Genomic DNA, 14,838 nt, shown 5'->3' on the forward strand with positions numbered 1-14,838 from the left:
CCAACACAACGTCTGTTGTTTCATACAGTTCAACGGTGGTTGATAAACGTTACTTTGTGACTTCACTGCTACTAAAACTTAACCGTTAACACGACGGGTCTTGGGCGCACACTCAGGAGGACGTGAACCATCTTGACGGCCCGAGGTGACGATCTTTGGCAAAAACCTCTCTGGCCGTGGACTTGATGGATAAATGACAGCTGAATCAGCCAATCAGAGAACCGCTACGGCATAGCAACACTGAGCCTATTGGTCGAGAGCGGAAGCGAGTAACCAATAATATCACTGGGATCTTTTTACTAAATTGTGTAGAATGTACACTTTCAGCCAAGTGTGTAGTTTTATGGACGAATATTAAACAGGGGTAGAGCCCGAAGACTTTACCGGTTCTTCTTAAAAATGAGTAGAAACAATGTCTGTGCGGTCGGTTTTTATGTAACAAAACGTGTCCGGCATCATTAACTTTTCCGTATTAGAGAAAACTTGTAAAATCTCTCCAGTCTACAGTGCCCCCTCCTGTCAGTCTGCAGGTGGTTACCAAATATCTATACATACAAACATACACACAACTCCTGTAACAATATTTTTTAGGTGTTTATTGATATTGATAAAAAAAAAAAAAATACTTCTTAAATAATCTCAGTAAATCAATTTAAATGTAATTTCCTGGAGTATCCACGTGGGATAAGGCATTTTGATAGGCATTAAGCATTAGCAGCCATTACCCACAAACTGGTTCGGTGAAACATATTCAAGCACAACAGCTTAAATATTCATTTAGGCATGCAAAACAATTGTACGCGCAGTACAGCACAGGTAATCAAAATACTCATATAGTAGATTCATTAAAAAGAAATGTAGTCACGAGCCTCTCTATCAAAGAATAATGATTTTGGATGCACAGGTTTTCTCAACACCTGTGCAGATTTCACACATACTAACAATTCAGTGACAGCACTAATTCAAAAAACAAAAAACAAAACAGCAACACATTTTTTTTGACAGTAATATACCAAACAACGTACATTCAACCAATACTACATTCATCGCTGACCCTCGCTGCGTGGTCACAAGTTGGGATTAGAGAATGTCAGTGGTATGATAATCCTAACGATCGGTACACTGTGACAACCACAGCGAGGAACTGCTGCCTCTAATACATTTCAATTTCAAGTCACTGCAAGGAAGCGATCAATCCACATTTATCAGTGCTTCTTCTGTATTGCCAAAACACTTTAAAGTCCACATTTTACAAAAACACGTTCATATTTCTTGAATGTGACGTTCAATGCTGTTCATGATCAACACAAACAGGTAGGACTCATTATTAAAACAAGTTTCTTATTTTGTGCAAAATTTCTCTCTCAGATTCATTAATGAAAAATTAATGCCAACGTCATTCTAGTCATCGATTCATAGGGAAATCAAGGGACTACGCAACTACAAATAAACATACAGTTACACAGCTATACAACACAAAACCATTGTCTTTCAGAAGCAACATATCAAAAGAACAGTGTCAACAGTCCACAGTTGAACTGAATGTGCCGTTGAGTTGTAAGTATGGAGCTGTGGTTACCTACCTCAGTACCCACAATTCTTTTCACACTAAATCTTAATGTAGCCGAGGACTTTGTGTTGTTGTGCACTTTGTTATTTATGACTAATATTTGGCTGCATCAGACACAAACAAACATATCTCACAACTACATTAGTGTATTATTGCATCTGCTGAGAAACAGTCAGATTGTACAAAAAAAAAGAAGTAAATCGGACCTCAAAATGTTTTAAAGCTGAAAGGCTGCGTCTGCTGGTGTTTTTACTACCACCATACTTTAACCATGACTCAGTAATACTGCAAACTATTATTTACTTGAAGGTGTAAGGTTTAAAAATGTCTTTAGATCAGTAAAACCCGAAGGTTTATATCTACACGTTTTATGACATTAAAATAGTGGTGAACACCTATTTGCTATGTAAAGATCCAGAGGAGGAACGGTGTCTTGAAGCTGCACTTGTTAGTGTACGCGCGTCCCTCCGTGTGCAACTGTTGGCTTTAAGTAGAGCAACTGAAATGGCTGGGTTTTTTCTAATCTACCTTGGTGAATTAAGGATTTATTTTGACCAAACCAGAGAAAACAAAGATGGTTTTGGTGAGTTTTACCTCGTTTCTGTCTACTTTGAATGATGACCTGCAAGGTAAAATGACTGTTTTTGTCAATGAAGCCTGGTAGCGAGCAGGAGGTGTTTCTGATTAAACAAAAAGGATTTGACTGGCCTCTGATCTCTGTAGAGATACTCATTACAATCTGAGCCTGTCGGTGGTAAAAACAAGCACTTTAAGTGGACGTTTGAGGGGTCCACTGCAGACTGTTTGGTGAAAATTTTAACATCTAACTCTGAGAATTAAGGGTTTCTTTTGATCAAACCACCGTTGGTGATTTTTGGAAAACTAACAAAAAATATTTTAGTCAGTTTTATTTAGTTTATGTCCCTTTTGAAGTGTTTTTTAAGATTATCTTCAAGGTGAAATCACTAGTTTTGTCAATGGACTCTGGTGGGCTGTAACGCCCATTTGTTTTGGTCTGAGATTCTAGTTCTTTAGTGCGACACCTAGTGGCAGTGAATTTTGTATACATATAATATATTTTCAAGCCAAAAGCCATGAATCTATTCTGAAATTCAAGACTGATAATACTTGCAAACACTATATGTCAATGGCCATGTTGTCCTATATTATAACTCTGAGATTGTGTTAATTTAAATAGCTTTGCCATACTGATAGAAATCAGAAACACCATTGTTTGTGTACGTGGTGTGCAGCGAGGGAACAAAAACCTTGCAAAGAGCACAACTCCAAGGAGATTATATATATATATATATATATATATATATATATCTTTATACCGATCAGCCATAACACTATGACCACTGACAGGTGAAGTGAATAACACTGATTATCTGGTTATCATGGCATCTGTCAGTGGGTGGGATATATTAGGCAGCAAGTGAACATTTTGTCCTCAAAGTTGATGTGTTAAAAGCAGGAAAAATGGGCAGTGTGAAGATTTGAGTGACTTTGACAAGGGCCACATTGTGACAACTGGGTCAGACCATCTCCAAAACTGCAGCTCTTGTGGGGTGTTCCCTGGCTGCAGTGATCAGTACCTATCAAAAGTGCTCCAAGGAAGGAAAAGAGGTGAAACGGAGACAGGGTCATGGGCGGCCAAGGCTCATTGATGCACGTGGGGAGTGAGGGCTGGCCCGTGTGGTCCGATCCAACAGACGAACTGCTGAAACAGTTCATGCTGGTTCTGATAGAAAGGTGTCAGAACACACAGTGCATCACAGTTTGTTGGTACGGTGCTGCAGAACATTATGACCACCAGAGTGCCCAGTTGCTCATACTGTTATGGCTGATCTGTGTATATATGTGTCCTTTAAGTTTACTCTACAGACATTAGTGTGTAACAGTAAAACTGAAACCAGCGCAGGATGCAGAACGTGACGGAGATCCCTACCGACTGTAAAACACAGCGTGAGAGTAGCCCTGCTGGAATGCATTAGAGTGAGTGCGTGTGGGGTGTGGGGGGATAGTTTGGCAGGTCAGTCAGGATAATCACTAGTGCGGGGCGGCTGAGGTAGATTTTGGCAGGTCACTGAGGCTTAGAAATGCCATTCCTGTCCATGAAGTCTTTAAGCCTGGTGGGAAAATCTGTCATAACTCCCGTGGCTCCCAAATCAAATGCCCTCTGGAAGTCCTCCTCGTCATTCAGCACCCAAATGTAAACCTGAAACCAGATGCACACACATCACACAGCGCAGGGCGTCACACAAGGCTCAAGAATGCGTCTGCTGTAGCGTTAGCAGCCACTCTGGCCTATTTTTGAACTTGTTTTTAACTACAGCACAACACTGCGGCCACAACAAACAGTGGATCAGCACGCAGACAGCCTTACCATTGATAGTTTATACTATGGAAAGATTTTCAGTCATTCTTAGAAGTAAAGATAAAACAGATGTGACTAAACCTTGACACAATTCTGTATACAACCCTTGTTGCTCTCAACTGTACAGGTCAACACTGTACACACTGAGTGTTGTATAAAAAAGGTCTTGATAATAAAAGCTAACAGGTTTGGAGGTCTGAGAAAGAGTAAAAATATAAGAAACACTGGTTATTATTACTCCTGCACTACTTGCATTTACCAAGTTGCATTCACTTTGTATTAAATCCTCCATATATAGAGTTTTCTCTCGTTTGTGAGCTCTACTATAGCAGGTACATAATAGCAGCTTTACCTGTATTCCCCTGGCAGTTAGATGATCAAACAGAGCTTTCCTCATCAGCAAACTGCAAGAGAAAAATAAATACAGAAAGTGTACCCAGAGAGAAGTTTAGTTAGTAGTTAGTTAGTAGTAAAACAGTTGCATTAATCATGGTCACACAGCAATGTATGTGTCTATTATTTCGTGATGAGAATTATTCCCAGTGTCGCTGTTTAACAAAGGATCAGGACTTCTCAAAAACACAAATATATGAAGTGTACAACAGAGGGAAAAACATTAAAGTACTCAAAAAATACATGTTTAGGTAATGAAAAAGCCCAGCTATACAGGTATACAAGTTTAAAATAGTGATTTACAAACACACACACAGATTCAGCCTCTCATTAAACACAATTCATTGAAGACCTACGTGTCTGCCAGCCAGGTGATGAATCGCTGACTCCTAGTTAAATTATTAGGATCCTTAAGTCTGCAAAATCACAGGGAAAAAAAGTGAAAGTTAAAGTGTGAAACGATCAGTGTGTTCACGTTAAAGCATCTTCTCCACTGCAAAAAGTTTGTATCAATCAATAGTGTTTCACTGTATCATTACAGGTTTAAGGAGCTACATTTACTCCGATCGAATATGGCAGATTCATTCTAGGAAATTAAGAAAATCATTAAGTTAAGTGGTCGTAATTGAAACTGGATTGGAGAAAATGTACACAACAACAACAACCTGAAAAGGCTTCATCACGTAATAACTTGCTGAGCGCATTAAACACAACAGATTGATGATACATGAATGTGTTTGAGGGGTGAACTTGTAACTGTTGTTAATCCTTAATGATGCTCGGCACGTATAATCTGCTCTATGACCTTGATCCTTACAATCCACTAACACACTCTGTCCAGGCGAGGGGTGTGAATATTTCCTTTAATGCCTTAATTAGTGAGTGAGATCATTTTTCAAACATCAATTGTGACACAGAGAGGACATGCAGCAACAAGACGACCAGTGAACGAAGTGAGTACACCCGACGGAAACTACAACCTGAATAAAACGAAGAAGAAGTACATTTATTTAAAGAAAACTAAGTAAAATCGCGTGCGTAACTTTTGAAAATCCACTATAAATCAAAATCGAGCCAAAGTTCAGGAGGAAATAAAATACTAAGCTCAAGGTCCACTTACTGGAAAATTCCAAGAGCTTTCAGCCACATCTCCTGACTGAAACCAGATAGAGTTGGCTCATAGGTCTGGTGGTTGATGTGACATTGTGTCTGTCTGCTGATAAAGGCCATAAGATGCGACTGAAAGGTCAGGAAACTTTCCAGTAAACCTTGTGCTCAAACTTTTTTTAAGCTTTATTCCACAAATTGTTCAATTGAGATCAAAATGTGGTATTAAGAGAACAATTGTTAGTTTTATAAGCAGCAGTTAAAAAGTGTTTCCAATATCAATTTAACCTTTTTAGGTGAGATTTTAAACAAGTCACAGCTGCGCACAGCACTTTGGCCCACACTGTCAATGAAATAATAGCTTTGTTCAAGTCCATGTTTTAGAGTTTGGGTTATAGTTGTAGTTATATGGAGATCACCTTGGAATCAGCTTGAGTCCTATGTTGGGACTTGAGTCTCAGTAAAGGGGGAAGAAATTCCTACCCCGTGAAACAGACCTCAACCTACCGACCTATTGCTATCAAATGCTGTGTACCTGTATACTGATCACCAGTGGGGGAGTGTAGTGTTACTAATGTTGTGTTGTATCTTACTGACAGACTAGAACTGTAGAGGACCTGTGTCTGTACAGTGTTACTGAGGGTTGATGCTGCTGACCCTAACCTCTCCTCTACTAGTGCATCTCTTTTTTTATTTGATCCTATGTGTATTTTTATGTGTATGTGTATGTGTGTATGTATACCTACTTGGTAATAATTGAGGGCATGGGGATCTCCAGGAACTGCTCTTTGAGGGGAACAAAGGGCAGGAGGCCGGTGTAGAAGAGGCCTAACAGCTGCAATACTCTGGGAAGGCTGAACAACACGGGAATACGAGGATTCTACAAAACACAAACATACAACCTGAATTTACTATTAACCTGAAATACTATTACTGGTAGCAAGTGTTTTGAAGGGAGATTGAGTCCCTGTTTTGACAGAGCTTTAAATTTCATGTAAACGTACCTCTTTGTAACACTTCTTTACAACCTGGTTTCTGGCGTTGCCCCAGACAGTCAGATGCTCTCTGTCGTACTTAACAACCAGCTCAGAGACCTGCAAGGATTGAAGAGTCATTATTACAGAAACTTAATATAATACACGGTGCACAGGTATGAAACATGAATCAGACATTTGATGTTGTCCCCCTCTGAGCTCATTGAAATTTTTGATTTTTAAGGGGCAGGGCCTACAAGCATGGTTTGTCCTCCTCCTTCAGTTGTCAGGATATTGGGGCAAAATAACAAGGACGGATCTTAGTTTCAATGTCTGCCTTACGTTTGCCTTTTCATACACAATGAGGTAACCACTAATGCTGCTTTCAAGGACATACAAACAACTCATCTTCAAATCTGTGTTAAATAGACATGACATGGGAAACTGACAAACACAAAGAAAGGGAGAAAAAAAATTGTGTTTTAAAAGAGGGTTAAAGTACCAAAAGGAAAAAAGATACACACACACACAGACACACACCTTTTTGATGAGCGTGTCATTGTTGACCTTGATGTCAATGTTGACAGGAGTATTAGGAAATGCATCAAAAACGTCCCTGAGGAGAGGGATACGTTTGTCTTCTCCCCCCTCGCAGAAACACTCTGCACAGACAAGGACGGGTGGAGTTCACAGTCAGCTTCAGATGATACTCAATGTGACGGGCTCAAGTGTATTAATCATTGCAACTGTGACTTTCTGGCTCCTTCCCCAACAGACTGTAAAGCTAAACTATATTATCTGCCAAAACTCTAAATACATTAACTACATACAGTGGATCTTTGTAACTTTATAATATGTTGCAGATGAATTGATCCATTAACTTTGGCCAAACTTGAAATAAACATTATTTATGTATTTCTACAGTATAAACACATCACATAGATAACTGTTACCCCTGAGGAACACAATGACCACTGTCGTTATTGTATGTGGGTGGTGTCAGCTTAATCACACCAGTCGTGTGTATGTGATGCTCACCCCTCTGAAAAGTTACGCCCAGCTTGCAGAGGTATGGAGGGAGCTCCTGCAAAGAGCACACAGCGGTTAGCAGACAACAAATACACCTGATAGTCAGAGCCTATATGAGGTACAGAGGTGGCATGATAAGTGTGAGGCTGAGGGTGTTTTCATGAATGATGTCAATGTGAAAGAGACACGAAACCACAGAGGACACAACATCAATGTGAAGAAGCTCATCTGTACTGTGACGCTAATCAGTTAAATAAATGTCAGTTTGGTTATTTATTGCGTCTCAGGAAAACAAAGATCTTTGTTGCATTTAAACTTTTCAAAGATGTGTAGGACAGAGATCCTAAGTGAGAAACAATGGATCCACTGACTCACCAAGAATTTCTGTTTTTTTTTTTTTTAATCAGGCAAAAGTTCATCATGTCTTAATCAGGTGACACAGACTTCACCTGATTAAGACACATGCTCTATCAGTGCTGCTGCCTCATTTACAACGTTTACGTGCAAACAAACTGCTGTTTGAAGTTTCGCAAGTACTTGTGGTTTCTAGTTTTTAACTCAAATGTACGTGGCCCTCTTGACTTCTGTGTCTTTTACTTGTTAAAGGGACCCAGAAAGCTACAGTGTGTATGCTTGAGGTTTAATAAATGTGCATTTTCTTCCACATAAAACAATCAAAACCAATTTTTTTAATTATTTTAAATCCCGGATTATTTACATCCATGTCTACTAGCTTGCAGTGTTCAAACACTTCAGGAGTTGGAAGGGAGATAGTATCAGATATAGAAGTGGGTAACTCACAGCGTATGCCGTGTCTGAAATGTAGGCGTTGATGCCGGTGGACCTCTGCAAGTTGGCGTCATGTGAAACCACTACCTGTTCGTCTTTCGTCAGGTGGCAGTCCAACTCCAGCATGTCAGTGCCAAGAGCCACAGCGCTGCATGAACCAACACACAGTACACACATTGTATTTATAACTGTACCTAGGAGGATCCATTGATCATTAATCTCACCACCAGAAGCTACTGAGGTCAAGCAAATAGAGACGTAGCACATACACATTCAATAAAATCAAAAAGCAGAAGTATATCATCCTTGTTATCTAGGAACCGCTGACTGTGTCCTCAATTGCGGACAAACAGTCAAAACGGTCCGTGGTCACAAACACTGCCCACTGTCACAAGTTGTGTCCCACATATATGTGATATAATCAAAGAATGAGCTTTGTCAATGTGACTGTGGTTTCTACTCACTGCTTAAAAGCGGCCATGGTGTTTTCCAGGTTTTCACCTGCTCCTGCAATGACAAAAAAAAAAAAAAAAAAGATAAACATGCTGAGTGAAGCACGGTGTCTTCTTTATATTTGTATTACTGTGGGACACAGAACTGGAACATTGCCCTCACTGCAAGAAAAAGGCCAAACAGTGACACCAATGTCATTCTGGGGGAACTGGATGGTCAAGTAACTGTGTATGTAACTTTATTCAATTTAACAACTTCTACAGCACATACCGACAATAAACATCAATGACCCCCGTATGATGAAACCAGAGTACTAAATACAAGTACAAGTACAAAGTACAAATCTTTATTACATGATATAAGAAATGATAAATGCTGAAAGGTGCCACTGGCTCACCTCCACGATGGGAAATGTGTCTGCCAAGGAAAGTCTGTCGCTTCCTCCGGTGCAAAAGACTCGGGCATTTCAGCAGCAGGGCAGAGGTGAGCACATAGCCCGTTACCGTGGACAGCACATACACAGCAGCACACATCTCCTATCAGTCAGCTGGAGAACAAACACAACCCACCCAAAGATAAACAGTGAGGCACGATTTCAACAAACTTGGGCTGTCTGTCATAAGCTACACACGGTCCAGGAACAGTGAGAGCAGGGCTGCCACTAGTAAGTATTTCCTAATCAATAAATCACTAAATAAAATACCAAGAAATGACCAGAATGAGGTATCAACTCATCAATTAAGCTCTGTATGAGATCCTAGTTTGTGTTTCTCAAGTGTTAGAAAGCCACAGCAGCCTCACAGATAATGTCTAATTAAAGATATTAGATAATAAAGATAATTAAATATAAAGATATTAATAATGAAGCTTTTATTGTCGCACTGTCAGCGGGACAGTTTGAGCTGCCTTGTTTTCAGCGTTACATTAATAAAACATATTAGATAACATTCAGGACAGAATTTGTCCCTAACAACAACAACAACAACAACAACAACAACAACAACAACAACAACACAGCTGCAACAACAGTTTAATGACAATAAGGTTTAATGACGATAGCGTGCTAGCTACCATAGGCTAACGCTAGCTGAGCTGGGGTCGCACTCTCCAGATTAAATCTTACCTTTGTCATCAAATTGTTTTGGTTTTCTTTCTTTTCTTTGTTGACTAACCTAGCTAGTCCCAGTGAGAGTTAGTGCGTGTCCGGGAATCTGAGCACACAAGCTACTTTGTGTGAAGATGAAGTGATGAAGAGTCCTCTCCTCTGCTGCTCCGGTGAGCTTTACACTTCACAGCTGTCCCTGACAACAACACACCGGCCGCTGTCGGCTGTACGCGCATGCGCTACGCTGTGCGCCACAAAGACGTCAACAATGCCATTTCCGCCCGGATATTTCAGAATAAAAGCGGGTTTACGACTGACTGACTACATTTTTTGTTGTTTCTACTGAGAAAATGATCATTGCAGTTAGGTTTTCCCTTAACCTGGTAGATGTGAGGATAAGTCACAGGCCAGCAGAGGTATATAGTAAGAGTAGTAGTTTAACATGAACAATTAAAGATAAATTGTCTCCCACAGTTGACACCTGAAGTTTATTTGTCAGTTCCAAAAAAATAAAAGAAAAAGAAATAACACATAGTTTCTTCAAGACCAGGGTATAAAAAATGTCTCACATGCTACGTAACTGTATATTACACACCTGTACAATGTCACAACATACAGTGTTATGAGGACAGAGTATAGAGCAGCAAATGTATTTTTACATCTTACTAAATTTAACTGAAGTGAAATAGTACTGTGTGGAGACACCACACCACTGGTGGCTGTCAGTCTATTTTGTGCCGATTTTACAATTTAAAACAATAACAAAATAACCTTTTCTTTCCTATAAAAGTCTTTATGTTAAAGAATTTCTTTCAAATGAATCATTGTTTCTCACGATTTATCATTTTTGCCATCAAATTACAACAGCCAGAACATTCCTCTTCTACACCAGTGAGTTGGTCAATGTTTTAGCCCTTTCATCCACCAGATGTTGCTAATGTGCTGCTGTGTAAGTGACAAACTAAATATAGTGAAAGAACAAAAGAAAAACTAGCTATGGGTGAACCGTGGCAACTGTAAAAATGTAGACCTGTAGTCTTTGCATTATAATATATTCAAGACAATCTCTTTTAGCTCTGTGAGTGACAATTGAACAACGTGATGACAAGAGAATTTCCACAGAACAATGTCCAAGTCAAAATCTTGCACATTTGTACCAGTCAAAGTTCACTTTATGCAATAACTTGTCCGTGGAGATGTGACACACACCCTGAAGAGAATTACTTCAACATTGCATTATGTGCCAGTCATTTCTTAGTGGTTAAACAATTTAAAAGTCTTACCGGGTTTTCTGTTTGTAGGTTTGCTGCAAGTATAGTGTGTAAAACTGAGTGAAAGATTAGTATTAACAAAATGCGTGATGGTTTAACAGCTGCGCTGGAGGAGTGGAAATGTCTGGAAGACGAATATCAACAACTTCAGGTAAGACACGGACCAAAATCAGCTGACAGAATCAGATATTTCACATAGAGCAGTTGTATAAGTCTTAACATACTGTTTGCTTTCTGTTACTCAAACCACATGATGATATGTTTTTAATATCTAGGAGTTAAATCTCTTGTAAAACCATATATCAATAATGATTGAGTTCATGTATAATGGTTGTGCTCCAGACTGTTTTATATTCCAAAAAGGTTTAAATGTTCCCTGTAATCTACATTTGTGTTCTTTTCATCCAGGAGACACACAGAATGTACTTACAGAAACTGGATGAAATTACAAAACTACAAAACAGCTGCTCTTCCTCCATTTCCAGTCACCGCAAACGACTGCAAGAGGTTTCCCTCCTGGTGAATAAGTAAGTTTACACACACACACACACACACACACACACACACACACACACACACACACACACACACACACACACACACACACACACACACACAAGCTTCCATCGACACAGATTTAAAGTAACACACATTGATAGTTCATCCGGTCATACACGCACATACATGCACACAGATCCAAAGGAGTGAAAGGAAAACTTGCTGATAGACAAAGTGGACCCATCTCAGCTCAACAAACATCTCATGATACAGACCTATCTCATGCACTTATATCATTCATCAGATGCAGCACAGGACCAGCAGAAGAAGATGCTAAAACCTTGGATGAAATCAAAGAGAAAATAAAGACCCGACCAAATGCTTTCTTTGAAATGGAATCTTATATTCCCAAGAAGAATGGGTAATGACTATTATTTAATCAAAAGCCCCAAAATACAAGTTTAAAATGCATAAAGATTGAACAATTACATATATATCCTTATTTAAAGTTAAATAATAATATGATTGTTTCATATTTCAGGTTGTACCTCAGTCTGGTTCTTGGAAATGTGAATGTGACTCTTCTCAGCAAGCAGTCAAAGTAAGTAACAACTATCAAAGCTAAGCCAACCATTTCCCCACTTTTTATTTGCGTGGTAACATCTGTCTGGTTAAACAACATTTTTCAGTCAGTTACTTTTCTTAGAATCAATCAAAAATGAAAAGAATATTTTAAAAAGATCTATTATTTCCAAATCAAACATTTCCTTCCACTGTACACTTAGACCTGGATTTGTTACATCCTTGTCAGATTTGCCTACAAAGATGAATACGAGAAGTTCAAGCTGTGTCTCACAGTCCTCCTGCTGCTCTTCTCCATCATTTGCTATTTCTTTGTGAGCTACAGGTAAACATCAACGTATCATACATCAACACTGAGTTTATTACATGGACACTGCATGTACTGTATGTCTAAATCCAGCACTTGTCCTATGTCCTGGACTTTAGATTTCTTGATGCAATCCTCAATTTCCTGCTGGTGTGGTACTATTGTACATTAACTATCAGGGAAAGTGTCCTCATCACCAACGGCTCCAGGTCAGTCCTGCACACTGCCTACATCCTACTAAATTAAACTACTATATGTTTTATGAATCAACTAATCATCATGGTAGTTAATCATCTTTAAAAAAAATATATGTCATGAACTTTTATGAACCTAAATGTAAAAACATACAATATAAATATTTAATGAAATGTGTCCTGCACCATAGAATCAAAGGCTGGTGGGTTTTTCATCATTACGTCTCAGCTTTTCTGTCCGGTGTGATGCTGACATGGTGAGTAGAGGAAGATAAAAACCCGACAGATTAACAACAATTAACAATGAAACTTTATTTTAACACATTCAAACTCAGGATATGTCATTAATACGATGCTTGCTGATTTGTCCATACCTGTTTTTGTTCAAATACATCCATTAAATTACAGTTTACAGTCTGTGTGATAACAAATTTCCTCCCTTTCACCCTGAAGGCCAGATGGGATCCTGTACAAAACATTCAGGAACCAGTTCCTTGCCTACTCCTTGTATCAAAGTAAGGTCAAAGTACTTGAAATACATTCATAGTTTTAACTTTACTGAATGAAACCAAAGCCTGATCAGTGTTTCTTTCATCTTAAACACACAGGTTTTGTTCAGTGTCTGCAGTGCTATTATCAGAGTGGGTGCCTGTACAGACTACGAGCTCTGGGAGAAAGACACAACATGGATCTGACCGTGGGTAAGGTACACCGACCAAGGACACATAATACAGACACACTCACACAGCTATATCATTATTAAATATTTAGTAAAAACCAACGAAGCTCCATCAAGGATGTCCGGGGCTCCCAGTTGTCACTGCTAATAAACAAATGTGTGTGGAGTTTAAAAAGTGATTTAAATTCTCATCTGCTTCCTGTTTTTAGAGGGATTTCAGTCATGGATGTGGAAAGGGCTGACGTTCCTTTTGCCCTTCCTCTTTTTTGGTCATGTGAGTACAGTCTGTGACACTGAGATGATTTGTAATTTGTAATTTGAGAAATTTCCTCGAACTACTGCTTAGTTTTCATCAAATATGCTTTGTCATGGTTTAGACTGGATGACACAGGAAAGGTGAAAAATAAGCTGATGTCATTTAGACTTATCCTGCGTGGGCCTGATTTGAGACAATGTTTAGGTTTTCTGGTTGATCTGGATAACAGCCTTAACCTTTAACGTTGCATTTATTCACCTTTAACAAAATAAACCCTTAAGTCCTCATGTGTTGTCTTGTAGTTCTGGCAGCTCTTCAATAGCCTGTCTCTCTTCAGAATGGCTCAGCTCCCAGACTGTAAGGAATGGCAGGTCAGTGCTTCAATGGTCATACAGTTGAACTGTTTCACCCTGTTCTTTCTTCCATAGCTGTTAAATATTTACTTTATTTATTTATCTTTCATCTAGTCAGAATTAGAACTTCTTATTTGCTCTAACTGTCTGTTTACAACGCCAGAGGGCTGATAACATTGCCAGAGGGCTGATTAAACAGTGTCTTCACATTTTGTCAGATATATTCCTGACAGCCCATCAGTGTTACGTTACAATGAGTTTTTGTATCAGTTTTTTTTTTGTTGTTGTATAAATACAGTTTCTCTGTGAAATCAGCCTCATGAATTTCCATTTGTATGTTTGAAAGCAACTCCACATTAATACTTAATCCCCACCTGATTCCCTCCATATATCGAGAAAATGCTTACAAATTCAAGCTTTTATGCTTACTCACTTATTGTTCTCTATGTTTCATGTGATGCCAGGTCTTGATGTGTGGTCTCTGCTTCCTTATTCTGTTCATGGGAAACTTCCTCACCACTGTTGCCGTCGTCCGTCAGAAGGTCAAGAGCAGGAATCAGAAACCAAAGAGTCTGTGATACATCCTAGTAAAACAAAAATCAACATGTCAAAAAATGTACAGTAGATACATAAATATAAAGAATGTGTTATAACTAATCAGTAACCATTAAAAGTTGAATTGTCTTCCAAAATAAAAGTTGAATTGTTCCAAAATGCCTCCAAATACCTTTGTATATATTTTACTTTCATAGTAAGAGCAATAAACAATGAATAAAATCACCCACCAATAAAATAAATCATCTGTAAATCTTTTCACTGACGGCCTCTGTGAAGCTGTTGTTGCATTTTTACATATTTTGTGCTTGTTCATACACGTCTCTTAATTGTGTTTGATTGC

General features: G+C 38.9%; 2 protein-coding genes across 2 annotated transcripts; one reads left to right on the forward strand and one right to left on the reverse strand.

Annotated features, from left to right (window-relative positions):
- Positions 1–581: 581 nt before the first annotated feature.
- Positions 582–9,965, reverse strand: gdpd1 (glycerophosphodiester phosphodiesterase domain containing 1). The gene is made up of 11 exons (XM_051398432.1): positions 9,819–9,965; positions 9,093–9,242; positions 8,707–8,749; positions 8,255–8,390; positions 7,463–7,508; positions 6,965–7,086; positions 6,455–6,544; positions 6,197–6,330; positions 4,700–4,759; positions 4,303–4,354; positions 582–3,791 (listed from the first exon to the last, which is right to left on the reverse strand). The coding sequence occupies exons 2-11, from the start codon at positions 9,226–9,228 to the stop codon at positions 3,657–3,659; spliced, it is 954 nt and encodes a 317-aa protein (XP_051254392.1). The 5' UTR covers positions 9,229–9,242; positions 9,819–9,965; the 3' UTR covers positions 582–3,656.
- On the forward strand, positions 9,881–14,654 carry LOC127362584 (ion channel TACAN-like). The gene is made up of 13 exons (XM_051398431.1): positions 9,881–9,970; positions 11,173–11,222; positions 11,480–11,598; positions 11,874–11,990; positions 12,111–12,170; positions 12,381–12,476; positions 12,578–12,667; positions 12,844–12,909; positions 13,106–13,167; positions 13,261–13,353; positions 13,541–13,605; positions 13,890–13,958; positions 14,405–14,654. Exons 1-13 carry the CDS (start codon positions 9,943–9,945, stop codon positions 14,516–14,518), a joined length of 1,029 nt encoding a protein of 342 aa, XP_051254391.1. The 5' UTR covers positions 9,881–9,942; the 3' UTR covers positions 14,519–14,654.
- Positions 14,655–14,838: the final 184 nt, after the last annotated feature.

This window comes from Dicentrarchus labrax, unplaced genomic scaffold (genome assembly GCF_905237075.1).
Source record: "Dicentrarchus labrax unplaced genomic scaffold, dlabrax2021, whole genome shotgun sequence".
Lineage (NCBI taxonomy): Eukaryota > Metazoa > Chordata > Actinopteri > Moronidae > Dicentrarchus > Dicentrarchus labrax.